Here is a 23133-nt window from a genome sequence, read left to right on the forward strand (position 1 = left end):
CAAGACACCACAGGGGAATTTCATTTCTATCGCTCCTGCATTTTATGGAGGTTCCGTATTTCGAAATTGACCGAACCATAAATATAAAAGAAAAGGAGATTTCGTTGATTCTTCTCACGTCCGGTCACGGAGAAATCCATGGTACAGGGTTCCATCTGGACTTGATGCGGAGCATCTCTTCACCAAATGATATGAACGGCGCGCTTGTGCTTTTGAAAGGGCAGGAAGGGACTACGAATGTTCCCACTTGCATTTACTGTCAACCCAGAGTATCTCTCCAGGCAAATGCTTTCAAGGGTCTCCTTCAGGCCACTGGTGAACCCGAATGGATAACCATCATTATAGACTCTCGCGGGGTCTCATAGTTTTCGTTGCCTATACGGAGAAAACCTAAACGCCTCGAGAGTTTCACTTATATTTCTCGACTAAAACAGGCTGTATGTTCTCGCAACAATCACAGATTCGTGAAGCTTAGTTGAATTACGAATACCGAAGAAAGTACAGCATTGCCTAGACTAGATACAGGTTCGGGGCGCAAGATCTATCGAATGACCGGAAATCAGAACTGAAGCGTTACTTGGATGCTAATACAGCCCTTGGTAATTAATCAATGTCCGGTTCACGAGCCCAGTGCAGCTCAAGTGCAGCTCGTGTCCCTTGTATTTTTCATCGCAAGTATCCATCAAAATCTTCATACCCATCACTAGCTCCGCAACGTCAGTCTGACCGAAGTATTAAAATTCAAGTAAGGAAGGCGGTGTGAGAGAGGGGGAATTCGGGCAATATTTTAGACACAGGGAAAGTTGGTTTCGTTTCGAAATACTGCAAGAGGTGCGCCCAGTCTCAACTTACTAGACCCAAACTAGATATCGGCGCAGATCAGGACCCCGGATACCCTGTCTGCTCTGTTGTTCAACGTTCAACGTTCATGCTTAGTTGCGTCCCATGCTCATAAGGTTCATCGCAGGTCCCTCCTGCTCGTTTCAGCAACGCAACGTAGGCACAGCATACACGCTTCCGCCCTCCAGACTTCTCCAAACACTCGGCAGTCAAGTACACGTGGCTGTTTTTTTGTTGCTTTCTTGTACCACGCCAACCTCTACGCTTTCCTCCCGAGGTCATGACGGATTTGCAGGCTACAATCGCGATACCATTTCCATTCCCGCCTGAAGACAAGTCTTATACCACTTTGATAAAGTGCCACGCGTTTTGGGACTTGCCCTCCAGTGTCGAATGGTTCAAGCAGCGTGGCTACACTTTGTATAAGCGCGATGATCCCGAATATGAGGGAGAGCTGGAAGCAAACACGTATCCAGTTCTTGAATGTGCTACTTCAGGAGAGATGGATTATCCCTTTCCAAACTATGACACAGGAAAGAATACCGTCGGCAAACTTCACGGACGCAATACTAATGTAAGCCTCTCGCAGCAGGCGCATAGTATACATCTGATCCATTGCCATCCGACAGGGGAAGATAGTATTCGCTCAGGAGAACGAGGATCCAACTCACCATGTCGTCATCAAACTCATCGCGACAGACTCCGAAGAACATAAGATACTCTCTTTTCTACAGTCGCAAGATCTGAAAGCGGTCGAAGAGAACTGTCTTGTTCCTGTGCTGAATATACTCTCGAATGGACCATATTCTTTCGTTGTCATGCCTAGGCAAGTGAATGGATCCTGTACAGATTGAACCGTATGCCAATTTTTCGCCAGATGGGGAGATTGCGTGTACCGTCCCGAAGGTGGCCCAATCCGAAATCAAAGGCCCTTGCGTTTCTGCATAGGCACAATATCCTTCACCGCGTGCGTCCTCCAAGGGTGTCTGAATACCATACTGGGCATGTAACATGTCGTCGATAGGACATCAAGCTCTCCAACGTTCTCGTGAACCATTTTTCCGGCGAAGATGATACATTTTACCGGGAGAGTCGCTCAAGAATACGACTCCAATGGGCTGATGCACTGCAGTATTGCCTATTCGATTTTGATCTTTCAATGATGCTTCCACCTGACACAGATCGGACACGATGCCGGTTGCCTTACCGGGAGTCTTGGATCAGCTCCGGGTGGCAAACACATGATACATCACAAGGTGAATTCGATTATGATCCTTTTGCCTTTGATGTTGGTATGTTAGGAGACGTATTTTGTACAGAATATCAGGTAAATTCATCCATCTGCTCGCATGAATCATTATTACTGAACATTAGTAGCATTTATGCCGCCATATTCCCATGCTGGCACCATTCTTTGACAGGATGACGACGCGAAATATCCCTAAACGCTTCACTGCTGCGGAGGCACTTGAATTCTTCGAAGAATTTCTACCTAAAATTCCTACCACAGATCTATATACCTGCTATTGGACGGATCCAGAAGGAAGTCAGCTTTACGACGTTTACGACCGATGGAAGGATCTTTCGCCGGATTTTATCAAGGAATGGGAGGATTACAAGGAACCGCGAATCCCTACTAGGACTGCCTTTCTCAGATGGCTTTGCTCATACGATCTAATGTCCATTGTTGTTCCAGCTGTGCGCTTGTTTTTCTATCGTGTCACTTGCTTCTGCTCTCGTACCGCGGCTCTGCTTTACCCATAATGGTTCAGGATATAGTTCATTGGTTCCTTCCTTTTATCATGGACCGAAAAATGCAATGCACTTATAGATTCTATTTTATTTGAGAGTAGTATGGGAGCGCTTAGCGTGAACAATATAGTTTGAAGTTCCAGCCAACGCCTCTAGTAAGGATTCTGAAATGGTTTGTCACTGGGGTGCTTATATGACCTCGGTGTATCAAAACCCGACCATCTCATGAGGTAGCTTGCGTCCCGTCGAGTCCAGGAAATAATGTATGTCTAGACCCTCTAAATAAGTGTCTTCCGGAAAGTTGTAGTCTGTCCGCTATCTTTCCCCTCATGACATTACATTTAAAAGGGGTTTGCAGACATAAATTAGAAAGACAATATAAGATGATCAACCGCTCCATCCTGACATTGGTCGTAGTAACATATAACATCTCAAGCCATTGAAGCAGTTTAAGAGATTCCTCATTGGAGGTGCTGTCATACCTCCAAGCTGTGCTCATCAGTTTAAGTGTCCTCGTACTACTCTTTTCTTTCCCAAGTGGAACCGGATAGATAAAGAAGCAATGCATTGTGTTATTTGTCGAGTGACGAAAGGAGGAACATTCAAGAATTATATTCTGAATCGCCTTGATTATGGATATAGCGATGCCGAGGTATGAGAGCGGAAATGAGTAAGCCGGTAGAAAAACAAGCGCACAGCTGGGACAACGAAGGCCATCCGTTCAAAAGAGCATAGCCATCTGAGAAAAATGGTCCTGAGAGGGATACGCGGTTCTTTGTAATCTTTCCATTCCTCGATAAAATCCGGCGGAAGATCCTTCCATCGATCATAAACATCATAGTAAGATTCTCTTGCTTCTGGATCTCTCGCGTAGCGCGCATGCAAATCGGTGGTAGGGATTTTGGGCAAAAATCTTTCAAAGAATTTAAGTGCCTCTGCAGCAGTGAACCGTTTAGGGATATTTCGCGTCGTCATCCTGTCAAGGAATGGTGCCAGCATGGGAATATGGCGGCATAAATGCTACTAGTGTTCAGTAATCATGATTCATGCGAGCAAGTAGTGAAGTTACCTGGTATTCTGTGCAAAATATGTCCCCCAGCATACCAACATCAAAGGCAAAAGGATCATAATCAAATTCACCTTGTGATGTATCATGCGTTCGGGACCAGGAACCGATCCAAGACTCCCGGTAAGGCAACCGGCATCGTGTCCGATCTGTGTCAGGCGGAAGCATCATTGAAAGGTCAAAATCGAATAGACAATACTGCAGTGCATCAGCCCATTGGAGTTGCATTCTTGAATCATTCTCCTTATAACGGTCGGTGTCTTCGTCGGAGAAATGGCTAACGAGAGCATTGTCAAGTTTTAAGTCCTATTGATAACACGTTACATGCATGTGACATTTGGATAATGTTGAGGACGCACGCGGTGAAGGATATTGTGTCTGTGCAGAAACGCAAGGGCCTATGGTTGTTCAGATCGAGCATAGCTGCTAGAACCCTTACCCTTACCTTTAGTAGTGAATGCATGATTCGAAAGCAATTTCGGACTGGCCCACCTTCGGGACGGTACACGCAACCTCCCCATCTGGCTGATAGTTGAAACACGGTTCAATTTGTACAGGATATGTTCACTTGCCTAGGCATGACAACGAAAGAGTATGGTCCATTCGAGAGTATATTCAGCACAGGAACAAGGCAGTTTTCTTCGAGCACCTTCAGATCTTGCGATTGTAGAAAAGAGAGTATTCGGTGTTCTTCAGAGTCTGTTGCGATGAGCTTGATGACGACATGATGAGATGGATCCTCCACCTCCTGAGCATATACTATCTTCCCCTGTCAGATGGCAATAAATCAGCTATGTATGAGCGTACCAAAAGAAGGCTTACATTATAACTTCGTCCATGAAGTTTGCCGATACTGTTCCTTCCTGTGTCGTAGTGTGGAAACGGATAATTCATCTTGTCTACGGCCTTGCATTCAAGAACAGGATACATGTTTGGCTCCAACTCATCCTCAAATTTGGGGATCTTGCGCTTATATAACGTGTAACCGCGCTGTTCGAACCATTCAGCAGTGGACGATAAATCCCAGAACGCGTAACACTTTTCTAAAGTGGTGTAGGAGCTGTCTTCAGGCGGAAATGGGAAAGGTATCGGGATTGTAGTCAGTATTTCATCCGCCATGACGTATGGCCTGAGGAGGAAAGCGAAGAAGTTGGCGTGGCAACAAAGCAGCCACGTGCACGTCTTCGCAAAGGTCGTCAAGACTCAAGGGGCAGGTATCGATTAGATTTTTGGCATATAAACTGGCCGGTGTAGCTGTCGGGAGGAAAGATGGATGTTCTCAGGGAAGGTCATTTTATAGGTGAAACAGAGGTCGGCTAAGTACGTGATATAGCCTTGAGTTGGTATCCAAATATAATGTAAGTAATATCACACCTTCTTTCTTTCCCAAGTGGAACAGAACAAAATAATGCATTGTATTGAAAGAAAAAATCAAAGAATTATATCCTGAATTGTCTTGATTATGGATACAGCAACGCCGAGGTACGAGAGCGGAAATGAGTAAGCCGGTAGAAAAACAAGCGCACAGCTGGGACAACGAAGGCCATCCGTTCAAAAGAGCATAGCCATCTGAGAAAAATGGTCTTGAGAGGGATACGCGGTTCCTTGTAACCTTTCCATTCCTTGATGAAATCCTGTGGAAGATCCTTCCATCGATCATAAACATCATAGTAAGATTCTCTTGCTTCTGGATCTCTCGCGTAGCGCACATGCAAATCTGTGGTAGGGATCTTGGGCAAAAATCCTTCAAAGAATTCAAGTGCCTCCGCAGCAGAGAACCGTTTAGGGATATTTCGCGTCGTCATCCTGTCAAGGAATGGTGCCAGCATAGGTATACGGCGACATAAATGCTACTAGTGTTCAGTGATAATAGTTCACGCGAGCGAGTGAATAAAGTTACCTGGTATTCCGTGCAAAAGACGGCCCCCAACATACCAACATCAAAGGCAAAAGGATCGTAATTGAATTCACCCTGTGAAGTGTCATGTGTTTGCCACTCAGAGCCAATCCAGGACAGCCGATAAGGCAGCCGGTATCGTGTCCGATCTGTATCAGGTGGAAGCGTCATCGAAAGGTCGAAATCGAATAGGCAATACTGCAGTGCATCAGTATTTTGGAGTCGCATTCTTGAGGCACTCTCTGTATAACAGTTGGTGTCTTCGTCGCAGAAATGGCTAACGAGGACGTTGTCAAGCTTTAAGTCCTATGGGAAACACTTTACATGCATGTGACGTTTGGACGATGTCGAGGACGCACGCGGTGAAGGATATTGTGTCCATGCAGAAATGCAAGCGCCTTTGGTTGTTCAGATCGAGGATAACGGTAGAAATTGTTTTCTTACCTTGAGGAGTGAATGCATGATTCGAAAGCAATTTCGGATTGGGCCACCTTCGGGGCGGTACACACAATCCCCCCACCTGGTAGACAGTGGGTACACGTTTCGATTGGTATAGGATACGGTCACCTGCCTAGGCATGACAACGAAAGAGTATGATCCATTTGAGAGTATATTCAGTACAGGAACAAGACAGTTTTCTTCGAGCACCTTCAGATCTTGCGATTGTAGAAAAGTGAGTATCCTGTGCTCTTCAGAGTCGGTTGCGATGAGTTTGATGACGACATGATGAGATGGATTCTCGCTCTCCTGGGCAAATACTATTTTCCCCTGCCAGATGGCAATGAATCAGTTATGTATGCGATACCGAAAGAAGGCTTACACTATAAATTTGTCCATGAAGTTTGCCAGTGCTCTTCCATCCTGGGTCGTAGTGTGAAAATGGATACTCCATCTTGCCTGAGACCGCGCATTTAAGGACAGGATACATGTTTGGTTCCAACTCATCCTCGAATTTGGGGACCTTGCGCTTATACAAAGTGTAACCGCGCTGTTCGAACCACTCAACAGTGGACGGTAAATCCCAGAACGCGTAACACTTTACTAAAGTGGTGTAGGAGTTATCTTCAGGCGGAAATGGGAAAGGTATCGCGATTGTAGCCAGTATTGAATCCGTCATGCCCTGAGGAGAAAAGCGTAGAAGCTGGCGTGGTAAGGGGAACAAAGCGACGAAGCAGCCACGTGCTTTTCTTCTTCGCAAGGGACATCAAGGAACTGGGAAGTAGAAGCTGAGTACTGATAGAGCGATCACGAAGTATGGAATGTGATCAGAACCACTGAGATTCCGTCTGCACTGATATAGGTGTCATCTTCTTTACATATAGTTTGCACCTGCGGGCGCACCACTTTCCAAGTCCCTTACAACGGCCCGAGCTCGCACGTAGACAGTTACTTATATGTAAGCCAGAGATGCGAGACAGGTCCTCCCCACTGGCCAGTACCTCTTCCTTCTGATCACCCTGATAATAGTACTCCATCTCCGAGTCTTCGTGTCAAGTTAGTATCTTTCCTGTTGCGCTCCCTCACTTGCATCAGCGAGGAATGGAAAAATTCCATTTTTCAAGATGAATAGCCTATGTACAAAATAACAGTATCCAAGAAGAACTTAGATAATAAGCCCGAGCTAGTGTAGAATTCGGAAAAAACTTGTTATGACATGCACAGTAAACTACAACCGGAGTTCCATGCTGATAAAAAAGATGTGTAGCGTGTTCTGTCATGCCCCCGAACGAGGACTAGATTCCTCATTCACCAACTTTCGCGGCGAGTCGGACGGCTTGGCCCAAATCCGAACAGCACCATTATGACTGCCCGTAGCAAACATAAAGGAATCGGATGCGGCTTGATTCCATGCAATACAAGTCAGGTCTCCACTATGAGCTTGCGGAAGAATGTGACGCAGCAGAGCTCCAGACTCTGTCCCCCAAATAAAAATGTCTCCCTCTTATACAACGTCAGAACTCTGATGAATTGCAACAAACACGTCAATAACTCACTCTTTCCTGCACATAGTACCAACTCATGATTGTGTCCGCCGAAGTAACTAGGCCCTGCGAAATCGACCGTATTTTCGGGAACGTACGTATGCCTACAGTTAATTAACGATGGCCATGTCGGGAAAAAAATGAGTGCACACCGCAGCGTCAATCTTGATGATTCTCTCGATACATCGTTTCCTTTAATTATCTCCAACTTCCAAAGCTGTGGCGGTGCTTTATTCTCATAGCTGATCAATGCGACGAGTGCGCCCCGATGCATTTCCACCAGCGTGATACTCCGAACGTCATTCAAAACTGGCACCTGGCTAATTTCGAGGTCTTCAACATGTGCATTTTTTGACCCCGATGAGACAACGTACCATTCAATCTGTTGGAGCTCCGTATTAAACACTATCAGGCGTTTCTCAGAACGGGATCTACTCGGCTTTAGACCACTAGGAGATTGTAGAACGGGTCCAACAGCGAGTATGCGCTTGTCATCAGGGGTGATGGCCACATCGTGAATCTTGACAAACCCGAAATCGAAAACAGCAAATTCCTGGAAGGACATAGTGTCATATACAAGCACAGGATATGATATAAATCTGCGTACCCGTCCGGTGATGTCCTAAATTGTTTGTTATTCATTCACGAAATAAGACGCAACATCACGACTCACCAATTGGAAGATTTTATTGCCCTCAACGCTCATAAATTCTGTATTGAGAGTTAATATATATTGGACACAACATAAATCTGACTTCACTTTTATCGAAATGACACCAATTAACAGCTTCAACTTGGCCTTCGCGCGATATGGTTTTCTTGCAAACTCCATCCTAGATTCGGGTTCATGACGAATTGTTCATAGAAAAGCCACCCAACACACCTCTGCCGTCCAAACTTTTATACCCTTGGTAACTTTCGTTAGAAGATAGTTCCCGCCAGGTGACCTATTCAACGTCAGAAGTGCGTTTCCTGATGAAAGTAACATGATCTACCAGGCAACTTGGCCAACAAAGCCCCTCGCATGAGCAAGCACGCGGTGTGGAGTCAAGGGATGCTAGGCAAAAAGTGGTGAGTTGTACATACAAAAAAGGGAGTAAGTTAAAATATTTACTCCAACTTTAAAGATCACAGAGGTTCTATCCCAGCTATCCAACGATATCAGTATTCATAATTGTCTCATGCAGGAAAAAAGGCACAATTACCTAGAAGTGGCTAGATATTTTCCATTTGGAGAAAATTGTAGATGTCTCACCAACGCTGAATGGGCAGGTGAATCTTGTATTACTTCTAGAATCCGCAGTCTCGCCGCTAGGTCCGCCGGTCGGGACCTGGGTTTTGCTGCAGAAGACTTTGTCGCTGAAGGACCCATTCTTGATCCAGAACGACTCAAAGGATTCCTTTTTGGTTTGGATTGAAGAGCATTGCTTGCACTAATTAATCTATATGCATCTCTCCAGCGCTGTTTCCCCGGGCTGGTAGGGAGCGGCCCTGAAAAAGAAAGTCCCTCCGGGGAGAGCAACATTGAAGATGAGGATTGACTTCGTGTTGACGAGCGGACGTCGGACGTAGGAGATTTTTCAGATATTGGGAGCTCATACTCATCCATCGTATACGCTCGACCATCTTGAGAAAAGCCGGGAAAATCAAAACCAGAAACATCCCTACTAGAAACAGGGAGTGTGCCGCCTTGATTATCGGTACCAAGGGTTTGAGGAACATTGAAAAGCTTGAATCTCCTCCGAAACGCAACGAAGGTGTAGATACAAGCAAATACTACGCTTGACCCGAGTTTGTTCAGCGCCCGACGTGCCACGTCCAGCATATTAGTCTGAAGCAAAGCCACCGCGATATCCGAAAGGGCGTCGTCAAGCCATTTCTTTCCTCTATAGCGTATGGAAACCCAACGCTCAGCGATAAGCCATACCGAGACCAAGCACAGGCTAAACAAGGTTAAGACAGTCAAGACCATGGTGATTGTCGAGGTGATTGCGCTCTGAGGGGGTTTTTAAGATGAAGAAACTCTCAGTCAGATATAATTTGAACCGGAGAGAAAAAGACGGGTCCCACCTGACTGGAGGCATACGCGAAGAGACTAAGACCAAAGGAGAAGCATGCAACGGACAAAACGAGGAACACAATGGGTGCCCTTTTGATCCAAATGAGTATCCACCAAGGTACTCGGTGACCGGGCGAGCGACTACATAATTCAAGTTAAGCCATGAAAGGAGAACAATCTTATAAACTTACTACAATGTCTGTTTCCACGTCGACCCGAGGAGGCTGTTTACCACTGCTGCAATACTAAAGACCAGCGAAGAAAACCACAAAGTGTTGACAAAGATAGATAATCGATTCAGCTCAAGTTGATAAGAATACTGGAGGGTTGTTGCAGTGACGCCAGAAAACAAGGTTGCAACCGCTGAAAGGTTGAGCAAACTCGAAGCTGCATGCTTCTGGGAGAATTGGATGATAGGAACACCTGCCGCGAAGTCAATAATCGCGTTTGGTGAGGAGGATGAGGGATATGACGTACCGATCTGTATGAAGATCGAAAGCGTCGAAGTGATATCCTCAATATACTCTCCCATTTCAATCGAAATTTCATGGAGATAACGTTGCACAGCAGGGGTCCGGAATTGACCTTGAAACCGTCATGAGAATATAGTTACCCCAAGAGAAGGATAGTTATACCTTTGTATTCTCTGAGACAGGAAGCCCAGTACTATCCCATTTCAATGGTGAGTAAGACTTATGGACATAGTTGATTGGGTTGACTGCACCTGAAGGTCACTTGAGAATGACAAGATGGAGACGTTGATAGCTTCGTCCGTAAACTCCGGAAATTCATTGAGGCAATCCAGGAACTCCTTGATGTCCCCTGCGAATCGCTCCATTTGATCAGGAAAATCCTCCACGTCAATGTCAGAGTCCTCATTAACGATGGGCCGCGCGATGCGTGCAAGGGATTTGACTATACGCCTTGGTTGACAAGCGTCATTCAGGGAATTCCTGGAGACTCGTGTAACCTTGCGAGGGAAGAGGTCCGCCGCGTTCTCCCGGTAGAGGAACAGGACTTGAGCCAACCGTACCCTTAAATGAAAGGATGACGACAGTATGGCGATGGAACTTCCGAGCGGACGCGTGGCATTGGCGAAATCACGCAACTAGATGGTTGTTTAATATAAGATAATAATGAAAGAAATCGGAGGTTATCGCCTTTCACCTCTTGATCGAAATTATTCATTTGTCTACGACCCGTGAATATTTTTGCACGAAGAGAAGTTAAGGAATGTCTCACTGAGAGAATTTATTAAAGGCTTCGGCATCGCTGTCTTGAGCACTCTGTTCTATGGGGGCTAAACCGCGTAATATTCTGGTAAATGAAGTGGCTCAAACGTAGAAGGGACAGAACTTACAGATGCCTTCGTCCGAAGCCGGTTTGGCCGCCTGTTCTGGTTCTGGAGAGAATTAAGTAAGTAGCAATCCAACAGCCATGCAACGAACACGAACGTTTAGGAACTCCGCCGTCTTCCAGTAGTATATCCACCAAGTTGTGAACCATGTCTCGTCGAGTTACACCTTTAGCCGTGTTGCGTCGACGGAAGCGAGGAATTTCAACGGACATATTGCTCTGTGCGTTTAGGCCAGAAAATGCAAGAGGATTCCACAAGTTGAAGGGTTATGAGTCCTGTGACATTTAGACTCCTTTAGCCTAAACTTACCATCGGACATTGGTGGAGTTCGAATCACCATGCCACGAGGATAAGGCCTTGCGAGTTGGTGCAGAGCGATGGAGTAAAGAAGTTAGGGACATTCAACGCTAATCCACTGGGATCAAATCGACCGCTAACCAGGAACACATATACTCACTTGAGTTCCAGGAATGCCACGGGAGTGGTTAGCGGCGTATTACAAAGTTTTAATATGTTGACGGTCAGAGCTGTGGTACCGATGAACTAAATTAAGCCATCAAAATCGGCTTCGCTTCACACAACCATCATCACTTGACACTTACTAACCAACTTGGCATGAACACAGAGCAAAAGCAAGAAAAACTTTTGTTTGCGGAACGACCAGAGTGGTCTGACGTCGATCCAATACCTCAATACGAGACCAGCACACCCATCGCACCCATCTTGTATACCCCTCAATGTGCGTAGTCGCCGGTTTGGCTTGCGGGGAGGCCGTTCATTTGTATGCTACAGATAAAGATGCAACGGATTATTTCCGTGCGATAGTCAAATCTGGCGAGCGGAGTGAACGAGTTCTTCAACTTACAGAAGAACTTATTCGTCTCAATCCTGCGCACTATACAGCATGGTACGTTTGAATTTGAAACATTACTTCTTTTTACAAGATGACTGAACGCTACTGCAGGCAATACCGCTATGAAACCCTATTGGCCCTCTCATCTTCACTACAAACTGAACTAGAATTAATGAACGAACTCGCTATCAAATACCTCAAAACCTATCAAGTCTGGCATCACCGCCGCCTCCTCATAACCCTTCTCCGTACCCCACAACCCGAACTCCAATTCATAGAAACATGTCTACGAGTCGATTCCAAAAACTATCACACATGGTCCTATCGCCAATGGCTCCTTTCGCATTTCGTCGACGACGACGATTTATGGAGAGGCGAACTTGAGTTCATCGAAAATGTTATTGGAGACGATGTTCGGAACAATTCCGCATGGCATCATCGATATTTTGTAGTTTTTGGATGTGGTGTTAGATCTGGAAGTGAAGATAGAGCTAGAATTGTAAGACGTGAGCTCATGTACGTGTGTTGTACCACCATCATTTCTCAACTTTTTACGAATTCTTCTATCTCTCTCACTGACACTTTTGATACAGCTTCACAAAACAAAACATCTCTCTCGCACCAAACAATCCCTCCGCATGGAACTACCTCCGCGGTATACTAGACTACAACCGTCTCCCTTACTCCCTTTGCACCCGATTCGTCAAACCCTACACACTCCCCCTCGATCCCAACACAGTCGACATCGTCGACCTCGAAAACCCTCCACCTTCCAGAGGCGCCGAATTGCCATGCGTCTATGCCATCGAATTCTTAGCAGACATATACGAAAAGGCAGGCGATAAAGACAATATCTTAAAAGGCGTCGATGTAAGTTCCATAGCCTATCACTTTTAACACAAAGTTTGTTGAGCTAAATTTTACTCGCAGTTGTGGAAATCGCTAGCTAATGAGCATGACACGATTCGAAAGAAGTGAGATTATTTCCTTCTCGTCATGAGATGGGTTTTCTAACTTCCTCTCTTTTTGTAGGTACTGGGAACATCGCATCAGAGAAGCCTTGCAATCTGCAACATAACAAGGCTGGAGCTTCTGCTATACACTACTTTTGTTCAAGTTGATTATGTCCATCTTACTTGTCAATAAACATGGAAAAGACTGTCATCGATTCCGACTGAGTAATCCTGCCTTTCACGACATCGCAACACGAGCAATAATAAAAGCAATCTAAATTATGGCAATTTATTACATTTTAGCCACAACCAAGAAAAACAACAATTGAGGCCACAGTAAAAAGGGAATGGAGCATAAAGAGTTGAGACCAACGAGACTACCATACCCTAAGTAGAATTTCGAGGCTATGGAAAAACGCGTTATGTATTATTTACGGGTATGAAGAGGAGGCGGCACAAGAGAAGAAGAAAAAAATAAGAAACTTTGATACCAAAATGGAAACACACGTAAAAAGGTTACCAACACAGAGGACAAATAGGAAAAAAGTAAACCCTATTCCTTCATTACCTCTTGTTCCTTAATTAAGCAGCAGTCGCAGCAGGTGCGGCGGCTGCAGGCGCATTCGATGCAGTGTAGTCCTGTAAACATGAAACTCAGTCATTTGCGTAAGCACGTGGAAGAAATAGACACGAACCTCCATCTCAGCATCAAGGTCAGCAGCCGATTTCTGTGGTCGTTCACCTCTCTTCTGACCCCTCCTAGGACGCCTACCACGTCCCCCACCACCACCACCAGCAGTTGTAGTCCTTTTCGACCAAAACATGAAGTCAATAAGGGCCATGTTATCGATAGACTTTGAACATACTTCGCGACTTGCGTTCCGTTAGAAACAGGTGCAGGAGCCACCCGCGACGCGAGAGATACAGAGCGCGAGGGATCAAAGACGATTTCAATCTTCATAGGGCGTTCTGTTCGAAGTTCGAGAGGGGGAGGAAGAACGGATCAAGATTAGCCGACTGTTGCAAGACCAAGACCAAGCAATTAAAATTGGAGAGGATATTCGCGCAAAAGAAAAAGGTCCCTTCAAATGAGGAACGTTATGTGCTTCTTTAAAGCAATTGGTAAATCGTAGGCTTTGTCTCTGTTGTCTCATTGCCAATTCGCCATCGCCATTTTTACGTACTCTCAGTCTTGTTCTTGGACGGCTTGCGTTGAGGGACCAACGTCGCACAAACCCATCATTGCACATCTTGATCCGAATCGGGTTCGAACCGCAAGCAAGTCTGGAAGCAGTTAGGAAGACGCAAGTTGGAACAGTTTCATCACCGGCCCATAACATCAACCTCCCCAATGTGCTCACTCGAATAACCGCTCATGTGATATCAACGCGACTGACCAAACAAGGCCGCGGGTAGAGCATCGCTTTTAACGTGCCTCTCGACAGATAAAATAGCGAGCGATATTGGGGTCGCAAACACCCATTACGACATAAAGCCGACAAGGTGGTCATGGGTATGCCAACGAGGACAAATGGCATAATAGCATCACCAGGTTGATCAAGCCTGGCAACGATGAGCCACCCAATGACACGCGGACACGTCCAATAACCCAAAGGAGTAAAGGCAGCTTGGCTCGCCCTTTTGTCCCGCGTCGCAACACAAGGGTATCCTTCAAACCACAAACGAGGCCGCAACAAGATATGTCCTTTTGGAGTCCCCTCATGGCGGAAAAATGGCGTTTCTCAGGAGCTCAAACAGAGACAAGGAGCCAAGAACGATTCGCGCGCTAAGGGAGGCAGAAGGGGAAGGGGAAAGAGGGCGAGAGAGATAAGTTTGAAAGGGTGGGCTGGATACTAACTTCCGTCGATGAGCCGGTTATGATATTGCGTGTACGCCCTGTTGGCGTCGCCTTTCTTCGAAAAAGTGACGGCAGCGATACCTTTTGATCGACCAGATGCGTCGTAATTGAGGTGCACCTCTTTGGTCGGACCAACAGTCGAGGCGAACAATTCCTATTAAAAAATGTTAGAAACAAATTCATAAAAGACGCGAGTTTTATTAAACACAAACCTTGATTTGACCCTCATTCACGTCCGCAGGAAGATTTGAGACAATAATCTTGTCTGCCGTCGGTGGCACGCCAGCAGGGAGAGTATTTTTTGTAGGAGCAGCAGCAGCATTGCCTGTAACACGAGGACGAGTAGCAGCAGTGGCGGCAGGACTTCCAAGAACTTGAGTGCGAACGTTACGACGGGGGTTACGACGCTTGTTGGCAATGGTAGCCTTCTTAGTGTCGGAGATGATCTAGAACAGAGTCATTTAGCCAAGCAGCACTTGGTTCCAAAACCGCTCTATACACACAGAGTCAAGATCTTTGTCCATTGCAGGTCGTGTTGTTGGGATAGAGGGGAGGAAGATGGGGGAAGAAGAAAGAAAGAGGAATTGCTGTGCAGTGAGCCCGAAACCACGTTGATGTGGTCTGTCGGAGTTTAAAACCCATTGTTGCTTGGGCTTGTTGATCAAGCAGATCATTTGATATCTTTTGCGTCAACAACAATGTCCCGGGGTCGAGGTGGAGGTCGCGGAGGTCGCGGCGGAGGACGAGGAGGCTTTGGCGGAGCGCAAACTCTTCCTCCAATGGGCCTCACCTTTGCAGACATCCAGAATCTCTCCAGGGATCCCACTCAGCTTTACCCAGTGTGTATGAATCGTCATTACCAGCCCCTCAACACTATACACGAGCTCATTTTTTTTAAAAAAAACAGCCTAGACAAGTTCCGGTGTTTGCCGAACCAGACGGGGATGAACAAGAAGTTATCGACCTCCAACTCGGTTTCATCAAGCGTCTGCGGGAATCACCGTATTATATTGTCGAGCGTACAAAATCGAATGAATTGCCTCGGTACTCTGACAAGTATCGACCCTCGCTGGGTTCACAGCCCATGCTTAAGAAAAAGGATCTCAATCCAGATTTTTTCCCTCGTGAAGTGTTTGAAGACTATTTTAATCCTAAAAAGAAGCGGAAGGGTTGGTTTATTTCACCTCTTAAGATACTGCCCGTCATTCATGCCGTTTCTAGTCGACTCCAAATCCCGTTCACGGAAAGGTGCCATAGATCTGGACGAATTCAATGAGACGGACAACGAGGAAGACAAGTCGGACAACGATCGGGGTTCGCAAGCGTCCGAGGAACAAGAAGAAGATTATGATGTCGATGAAGAATATGACAATGATTATGCGGAAAATTATTTCGACAACGGAGAAGACGACGACTATGATAATCTCGGTGACGGTGGTGCGGACGAAGGAGGCGGCGGTGAGTTGGTATATTTCCGTCCTACGATTTAGCTAATACTTTGACGCAGGCATGGACTACGACTAGATTAATTTATCTATGATACACAAATCAAAGCGTCCGTTGATCACTCCCTAGCACGTTCCTTCCCCTTTCCGTTGACGAGGTCCGGCGTGCTGCCCATTGCTGCTGACATCATACCTCCGAGAGAGGCCAATCTCCGAGTTGGTGGTGGTCGCAGTGATGATGGACTTAGGGTGGGACTACTAGGCAGGGATGCTGCCGTTGATGATGATTGACTGTCTCCGGATGATTCCTTGAGGAGAAATTCTACCCATAATCGAGAAAAGGACTTTTGTCTGTGGTCAGGAAGAAAGTGGTTGGGGATGTGAGCATGAAGACACACCTCGGTTTCATCGGTCTTGTCGACTTCTAAACTTTTTCGCCCGCCGCCTCCCCAGAAGCCAATTTTTCCGAGATTTGGCATACCGTGGCTGCCAGCTCTTTGCAAACCAGCCTTTTCCCTTTCCTCCTCTCCCCATCCCAGTATAGAGCCCAAGAGAGTCAACATCTCGAAGCGTTTGGTGTCTGTCCGTGGGGTGGTGAGGAACTGCAAGAGGATGTTGGTGACGAGTGTTGCATCGACGGAAGATTTGGTTTCGGTGGATGATCGGCGTAGACGTCTGAGGGCCTCGATAAGGTGTTCGTTCATGATGACGGCTTCATGCCTGAGTTTTCCTATGAGCAGGTTTTTTTCCTTGAGCTCTTTTTCGAGCTGTTGGGCGCGGGAGGTGGTGGACTTTGATTCTTCTAGTTGGAGCTATTGCATACTTATTGGGGTCTAGAGCGGCGGAGGGAGAAGGAGACCACGTACCTCGGCATTTAAAGCCCTGGATTTAAATTCTGCGAGGGGGGCGAGTTGGGATTCATAGTCTTTGACGGCCTGGCGTAGTTCGTGGTCCTTGGCTGATTTTAATGTAAATGATATATGAGACCCTGCAAGGGAAAACTAACCGGTCTGGAAATCCTGGAGGACGGCCTGGAGATTTCTGGACTTTTCCCGTTCTCTGTGGAGGGCTTCGTTGACGGCGTCTTCGCCTCCCTTGACGAGGTCGAGGTCGCGTCTGGCCTCGTCGAGCTGAGATTTAAGATCGTCGACGAGAGCCTTTTCTGTTTCTGCGGCCCTACTGCACTCGTCCCGGTCTAGTTTGAGCTGCTCTAGCTGGTGCTGGAGATCGCGGACGTCGCGTTCGTGCTGTAGGGATTCGTGTGCGGCGAACTGCATGCGTGCGCGGATAGAGGAATACTGGGACTGGGAATCCTCTGCCTCTTTCTGAGAGGCCTGGAGCTCCTGCTGGAGGATAGCGAGGGTGTTGGCGAGGTCATCGCGCTCTGCAGAGAGCTGCTGGATGAGCTGTTCCTGGCGGTCGAGTTCTTCCTGTTGACAGCGATGAGCGTGGGGGGAGAAGAAGGAAGAGAGGGCGAACTGACGGCGTCTTGCTGGAGCTTTGCGCCGAGGGTGTTGCGGATGGAGGCGACCTTTGCGACGAGGGCGTTGTGCTGGGCAGCGAGGGCGTCTTTGTCGTCGTTTGCGCGTCTGAGCTGTTCGGTGAGCTGGTCGACGGAAAGAGACATGGGTGGAAGAGCACGTGCTGCTGCTTTTTGGCAGAGACCATGAAGAGCCTCCTCGCCCTGCCGCCGGAACTCGTCGCTGCCATTCTTGCCTGTCTCGACCCCCACTCGCTCCTCGCAGCCGCTGCAGTGCGTTTTTGTTTTGGTTGTTTTTTTATTTTATTTATTTATTGATGTTGCAGGCATCGAGACTCCTTGCGCGCATCGTCGCCGCCTCGTCCCGGCTGCAGTACACGCTTTCTCTCGCAAAGCACCGTCTGCTCGACATCAGCCCCTCGGCGCACCACCCGCCGTACGCTACCCGACTCGGCCTGCTTCGAGACCGCGAACAGGCCTGGTCCGATCTCCGCTGGAAGGCCCGCCATACTCTCCGCCTCCCCCCCACCGGCTCCGTCTACGAGTTCGTCGGCGGCATCTATGGCAATGGCAGAGAAGACGACAACCGCGTCACCGACTCCATTTCCTTCCTCGAGCTCCCCACCGCCTCCTGCGATCCCACCCGCGCACTCAGGACCTGGACCCATGCCACCAACGACGTCACCATCATCGACTTCACCATGGATCCCTCCCAGGATCTCCTCGTTCTCGTTGCCGTCGCCCCCCTCGAGTACGTCCTCCCCTTCTTTTCTACCCACTCCTGCTCAAGCTGTCGTCAAGCTCTAAATTTATCTACAATCTTCATCTCCGCACCATCTCGACCAACGAGCCCCATCCCCGGGCCCCATTACCCATCCTCTATTGCCTAGACCGCCACCCCTCTAACCCCCCTCAACACGAGCTCTTCGCCGCCGTCCGCGTCCAGGTCTCCGGGCATCTTGTCGGTCTCCTCATCAAAGAAGCCCCAGACCCTATCGGTGCACATCTGCAAATCTGGAACTGGGAAAATGATCCTCACTATCCTGCACGTCTCTTTTTATTTTCTCCCCATCATTTTTAACTGTTTCTCCCCCAGTGCTCCATGTCAAGTTCACACGGGATAGATGATTTCACGTTCCTCTCCCGATCCGCCTTTCTGACCGTCCTCCCCTCCGGCAAATTCGTCGTTTACTGCTTTCCCGACCCACTTGTATCCCCAGCTCATCCTTCTTCCCCCTCTGGCAGCTGCGAACCCGTCGAAAAGTACATCTACGAGTTTCCGGAACTCACAAACGGTTACTTGTATTGGTACATCTCTATGAGTTGCAACCCCGCTCCCGGATACGTTCCTTACCAAGGTTATCGCGCAATGAATCCTTTTCCCGAGTACGCCGCCCCTCTCGCTCCAGAAAATGCGGATGAGACCAATGCCAATCGTCTCTTCAATGACGCAAAAAGACAACAATTGTACTATCCGCTCCCCGATGAACGAATCCATGCATGTTGTATTTATATCTTCAATCCTCACCATCACCACCCTGTCAATCTCACCGGTATCAATAACAACAACACCGCGAATGGTAATCCTACGAATGCCAATAATGCCGCTTTTACTGCCGCTGGCGGAACCACTCAAAACGCCCCTGCGAATGCGGGTTTTTTAACGGACGACGAATTAGATGAAGAGAATCAACAAGTTCATTCCTTTGTTTTTTTCATGAATCTGAAAAACCTACTCGATCCACCTGATGAATGGTTGCACTGGCAAGAAAAACAAGAGACGACGACGATGACGGCTTCTATGGTGAAATCTCTCTTGGCTGGTTTACCCAATATTGATGGGACGGTGGGAATGTCTTTGGAATCGAGCTTGAATGCTTTAAATCGGAGACAAGAAGAAAAGGAGTTGCATGATGCAAAGGATGGTAAACTTAATGCGTTGGTTGGAGGGAGTGGAGTTGAGAAGGGGAAGAAGAAGAAGAAGAAAAATGGAGGTTCGTTGTCTTCGTTGTCGGTTGAAATTCCTATTGGTGGGACTTCGGCGCGGGCGGTTGCGAGATCGAAGAGTTTGTTATCGACAATGATGGCGACGACGACGACGACGACGAGTGTTTCGAGTCCGAATGGAAGTAAAAGAAATTCTTTTTCTCGTGATACTGATGGTGAAGGAGATATTAGTCGGGCTTCGTCTCTTGAAGAAGTTGAAGATATGATTATGGCCATTTCTGAATCACCTTCGTCTTCGACAAACAAGTCTTCAATTGGATCACTTCATTTTGGAAGCTTGTCTCGCGACGATACCGCTAATATGACGTTCCCTTCAGATGGTGCAACTCCATCATCTACGTCAACATCTACATCTGCTTCAGATATCAACATCAATCCTACCACCACCACCTCTACCACCAATTCTACTTCTACATCTACATCTACATCTACCTCGCCGAATAAAACTAGATCAGCATCAACACCGCCTATGTATACTTCACATAATCACGATTATTACGATTACGCAAGTTCGAGTTCGAGTTCGTGGAGGAATAATTCTTCTTATCATCATCAGCAGTATCAAGATGTGAATTTTCCTGGTGGTTTTTCACCTTCTTCGACGTTTTCGGCTTTGGCGACTTCTGTTTCGACGCAACCACTTTCTTTATCTTTGACTGGTACTCCTACTCCTACTCCTACTCCTATGAATCAACAACAACAACAAAGTAGTAATTCGACTGCTACCTCGACTACTACTACGGCTTCTACTTCGACTAGTAGTACTACTTCGACATCTACTACTTCGGCTTCCACTTCGACTTTGTCATCGAGTTCGGCAGAAAAGGCAAAGAAAAAGGGAGTTTGTATTCCATGGGATGTTTGGGGACCTTCGAGTACGAGGTGGTTTGAGGAGCGGTTGAGTACGGATTGGCAGCATGCGATTTATGGGTTGAGGACTGTGGAGAGTGTGAGTGTGAGAGGGGGGATGGTGAAGGCGAAGGTGGAGGAAAGGAATGGTGGTGTTGGATATCAGGAAGAAAAGAGTGTTGTTGTTGATAAAGAGAATAATAAAGGGAAAGGGAAGGAAGAGGAGGTGATTGGGAAAGGGAAAGGGAAGATGAAGGAGAGTGAAGTTGAAAAGGAAGAAGATGTTTGGGGGAGAGATGAGGATCGAGCTAAAGTGGAGGATGTGAAGATTTCTGCTGAAAATGCCGCCGGACCATCATCATCATCATCATCATCGACAAGTTATTCTTCGAAGGTGTCATCCTCTTCGAGTCCAACTCAAACTACTAATTTGGATGGTGAAGCTGGTATAAATATGACGAATGGTGGTGGTCATATGGCCACGGCGTCATTATCAGCATCTTCGTCGACTTCGGTTAATGGATTACCTGCGCAGCTGAGACCTCGCCGGTTTTTGAGGGTTAGGGATTTCAATCCCTATTCGTTGAGACAGGCAGAAGCGGGATTGGTGAAGGATAAAATGAGAATGGGAGGTGATGGTGAGAGGGAGGTGGGGAAAGGGAAGGGGAAGCAGAGGGAGATGTATTCTTCATTTTCGCCATCACCACCTATATCACCTACGACGATGAAGACGAAGATGCCACTACCACCTTCATTATCACATCATTCATATTCATATCCATTTCCAATTCACTTGAACATCAACTCAAATTTGTCGTATCCCTCTACTATTCGAAATGCTACATCGTCAAATTCGTCAAATTCAAGAACGGCAATAACAAATTCAACAAGTGCGAGTGTATTGAATGGAGCAGGAGTGAAGAAGGATTTGGTTTGGGGGAAAAGGAGGGTTGTGCGGGAACCTTCGATAACGCCTGTGAAGGGTGTGTTTAAGAAGGATGTTGTGAGTTGGTTGCCGTATACGGAGGTTGTGTCGGAGGAGACTTTTGAGGTTACGGATGTGATGATGGATGATTGTAGATTGCTTTTGTTAAAGGTACGTTTTTTGGTACTCCTTTTTTTGCCTTTTCCTTTCTTTTCTTTCCCTTGCTTTTCTCTTTCCCTTTCTTTTCTCTTTCCCTTTCTTTTCTCTTTCCCTTTCTTTTCTTTCCCTTTTTCTTTCTTTCTTTCTTTTCGGAGCAAGTAAGGGATCGGGATACTTTTCCCTTTCTTTCTGTGATGGAACAAGGTAGTGGAAGTTTTGCCCGTTTTGATCAAACTGTCTACCTCGGAGAGAATCTGTCTCCTTGGAGATTGGGGATTTACGTATCGTGTGTCCGCGTCTTTCTGATGTATAGCGCGGTCCCGGAGATCAGTTCGGGTCTCTCGGGCCCACGGTGTTATGCCCATCGTATCCGCAGTCTGCTAGGCGCTTTGTGATTCGCGCTTCGGTGGAGAAACTTGAAATTGAATGAATTGTGGATTCCGCTTTTTCTTTACTCTTGTCCCGTTGAGATTTATTTTTATCTTTTTACTTTCATTGAGCTTCTTCCTCGGTTTTCTTTTTCTTTCTTCATCCTCCTTTTTATTTTCTGATTTTGTTCGCGTATCGCTGGGTTCGCTATATACTCACATAATCTTTCTTTTTTTCTTGGGTTCTTTTGATTTAGCGCGGACAGATGGGTAAATTGGAAAGTGTAGAAGTTCTTATGATGTGATGTAAAAATTTTCTCTTATTATTATGAAATTGGTTCGTTGAGTACGGAGATTTGATCCCCTTTCTTTTTCTTGAGAAAGAAGGAGAGGGTCTTGTTGGTAAATTGGTATTTTTTATCCCTTTTTTTATTTCTAGAGAGAGCGTGTGTGTGTGTGTGTGGGTTGGTTCTGGGATCAAATGAGGCAAAGGTTTTTTTTCTTCTTCGTTTTTTTTTCTAATCTAGAAGTGAGAAAGAAGGGGAGAGGTTTTGTTCGTAAATTGATAATTCTTTTTTAGTTTGGGAAGCTTGTAAGAGACGAAAGACCGGTCCGGACAGAAAACAGAACAAAGTCTGTTGGAAAGTTGTTGTTTCTTATCCGGACCTTGAATCACATAAAGATTCGAGTAAGGTACCCCCTACACGGACTCTCGTAACGAGGCCTGAGAAGTGTTGAAATGTTCGAACTTGTTTTCTTTTCCGAACTTCGATTGAGCTTCTTGCTTCTTTTTTTTGTAGAGTCGTACTTTTCGGATATCAGTCTTTCGATGTCTTCGCCGCCGGTTTTTCAGTTTGACAAAGGAACTTGATTCCTTTCTTTGTCTTTTATTTTTTTGTTTTGTTTTTAAAGTATTTGGGATCCTGCCATGTGCGTCCTAAAGGCTAATACCAAATTAGTTTATTTTTTTTGTGTATTATTAGCATATCGTTAACATGTTCCTGGCAAGTTTGATAGAGCCGTTTACCCATTGAAAATCGGCGGAGAAGTCTGGTTTGTTTGAGGGAGGTGAGAAACGGTTAATTACCGTGAGGCTTTTCAGGTACAGTTGAAGCATACCTCCAGAAGCAACCCCCAGATTTGAAGTGGATCGACTAGAAAAAAGAAAGGATCCTGATTCTTTAGAGAAGAAGTTTACTTAACACCTGCGATTACCGTATTCGAGTATAATGAGATCGTAATACAGGTGACTGATACGTTTACCATGCTTCCTCCGCGTCAGT

The 23133-nt window shown here is 46.5% G+C and overlaps 9 protein-coding genes across 9 annotated transcripts; 4 read left to right on the forward strand and 5 right to left on the reverse strand.

The window, feature by feature from the left end:
* Positions 1–1120: 1120 nt before the first annotated feature.
* Positions 1121–2604, forward strand: AGABI2DRAFT_120221 (hypothetical protein; the record flags this gene model as incomplete). The annotated part of the gene is made up of 5 exons (XM_006463337.1): positions 1121–1414; positions 1470–1670; positions 1718–1807; positions 1865–2167; positions 2218–2604. The coding sequence occupies 5 exons, from the start codon at positions 1121–1123 to the stop codon at positions 2602–2604; spliced, it is 1275 nt and encodes a 424-aa protein (XP_006463400.1).
* Positions 2605–3222: 618 nt separating this feature from the next.
* Positions 3223–4777, reverse strand: AGABI2DRAFT_120222 (hypothetical protein; the record flags this gene model as incomplete). The annotated part of the gene is made up of 6 exons (XM_006463338.1): positions 3223–3612; positions 3662–3935; positions 4018–4036; positions 4104–4179; positions 4227–4427; positions 4481–4777. The coding sequence occupies 6 exons, from the start codon at positions 4775–4777 to the stop codon at positions 3223–3225; spliced, it is 1257 nt and encodes a 418-aa protein (XP_006463401.1).
* A 341-nt stretch (positions 4778–5118) lies between these two features.
* Positions 5119–5777, reverse strand: AGABI2DRAFT_208157 (hypothetical protein; the record flags this gene model as incomplete). Its single annotated transcript, XM_006463339.1, has 2 exons — positions 5559–5777; positions 5119–5508 (listed from the first exon to the last, which is right to left on the reverse strand). The coding sequence occupies exons 1-2, from the start codon at positions 5724–5726 to the stop codon at positions 5119–5121; spliced, it is 558 nt and encodes a 185-aa protein (XP_006463402.1). The 5' UTR covers positions 5727–5777.
* A 1314-nt stretch (positions 5778–7091) lies between these two features.
* On the reverse strand, positions 7092–11192 carry AGABI2DRAFT_208158 (hypothetical protein). The gene is made up of 20 exons (XM_006463340.1): positions 11051–11192; positions 10957–10998; positions 10839–10896; positions 10764–10788; positions 10321–10704; positions 10232–10262; positions 10074–10181; positions 9863–10019; positions 9608–9686; positions 8743–9533; positions 8652–8685; positions 8533–8594; positions 8421–8484; positions 8298–8370; positions 8211–8248; positions 8145–8159; positions 7912–8090; positions 7690–7857; positions 7550–7641; positions 7092–7496 (listed from the first exon to the last, which is right to left on the reverse strand). Exons 1-20 carry the CDS (start codon positions 11163–11165, stop codon positions 7270–7272), a joined length of 2742 nt encoding a protein of 913 aa, XP_006463403.1. The 5' UTR covers positions 11166–11192; the 3' UTR covers positions 7092–7269.
* Positions 11193–11523: 331 nt separating this feature from the next.
* On the forward strand, positions 11524–12974 carry AGABI2DRAFT_194236 (hypothetical protein). The gene is made up of 6 exons (XM_006463341.1): positions 11524–11692; positions 11746–11860; positions 11918–12322; positions 12400–12676; positions 12737–12780; positions 12839–12974. The coding sequence occupies exons 1-6, from the start codon at positions 11569–11571 to the stop codon at positions 12882–12884; spliced, it is 1011 nt and encodes a 336-aa protein (XP_006463404.1). The 5' UTR covers positions 11524–11568; the 3' UTR covers positions 12885–12974.
* A 342-nt stretch (positions 12975–13316) lies between these two features.
* Positions 13317–15203, reverse strand: AGABI2DRAFT_194237 (hypothetical protein). Its single transcript, XM_006463342.1, has 6 exons — positions 15121–15203; positions 14830–15063; positions 14618–14771; positions 13626–13728; positions 13455–13566; positions 13317–13397 (listed from the first exon to the last, which is right to left on the reverse strand). Exons 1-6 carry the CDS (start codon positions 15139–15141, stop codon positions 13338–13340), a joined length of 684 nt encoding a protein of 227 aa, XP_006463405.1. The 5' UTR covers positions 15142–15203; the 3' UTR covers positions 13317–13337.
* Positions 15204–15396: 193 nt separating this feature from the next.
* On the forward strand, positions 15397–16107 carry AGABI2DRAFT_73258 (hypothetical protein; the record flags this gene model as incomplete). Its single annotated transcript, XM_006463343.1, has 3 exons — positions 15397–15456; positions 15525–15786; positions 15839–16107. The coding sequence occupies 3 exons, from the start codon at positions 15397–15399 to the stop codon at positions 16105–16107; spliced, it is 591 nt and encodes a 196-aa protein (XP_006463406.1).
* Positions 16108–16181: 74 nt separating this feature from the next.
* AGABI2DRAFT_73535 (hypothetical protein) lies at positions 16182–17689 on the reverse strand (the record flags this gene model as incomplete). Its single annotated transcript, XM_006463344.1, has 4 exons — positions 16182–16874; positions 16929–17020; positions 17069–17492; positions 17546–17689. 4 exons carry the CDS (start codon positions 17687–17689, stop codon positions 16182–16184), a joined length of 1353 nt encoding a protein of 450 aa, XP_006463407.1.
* Positions 17690–17728: 39 nt separating this feature from the next.
* AGABI2DRAFT_120228 (hypothetical protein) lies at positions 17729–21912 on the forward strand (the record flags this gene model as incomplete). Its single annotated transcript, XM_006463345.1, has 5 exons — positions 17729–17815; positions 17869–18293; positions 18344–18591; positions 18667–21494; positions 21796–21912. The coding sequence occupies 5 exons, from the start codon at positions 17729–17731 to the stop codon at positions 21910–21912; spliced, it is 3705 nt and encodes a 1234-aa protein (XP_006463408.1).
* Positions 21913–23133: the final 1221 nt, after the last annotated feature.

Source organism: Agaricus bisporus, assembly GCF_000300575.1.
Source record: "Agaricus bisporus var. bisporus H97 unplaced genomic scaffold AGABI2scaffold_8, whole genome shotgun sequence".
NCBI classification, from domain to species: Eukaryota; Fungi; Basidiomycota; class Agaricomycetes; order Agaricales; family Agaricaceae; genus Agaricus; species Agaricus bisporus.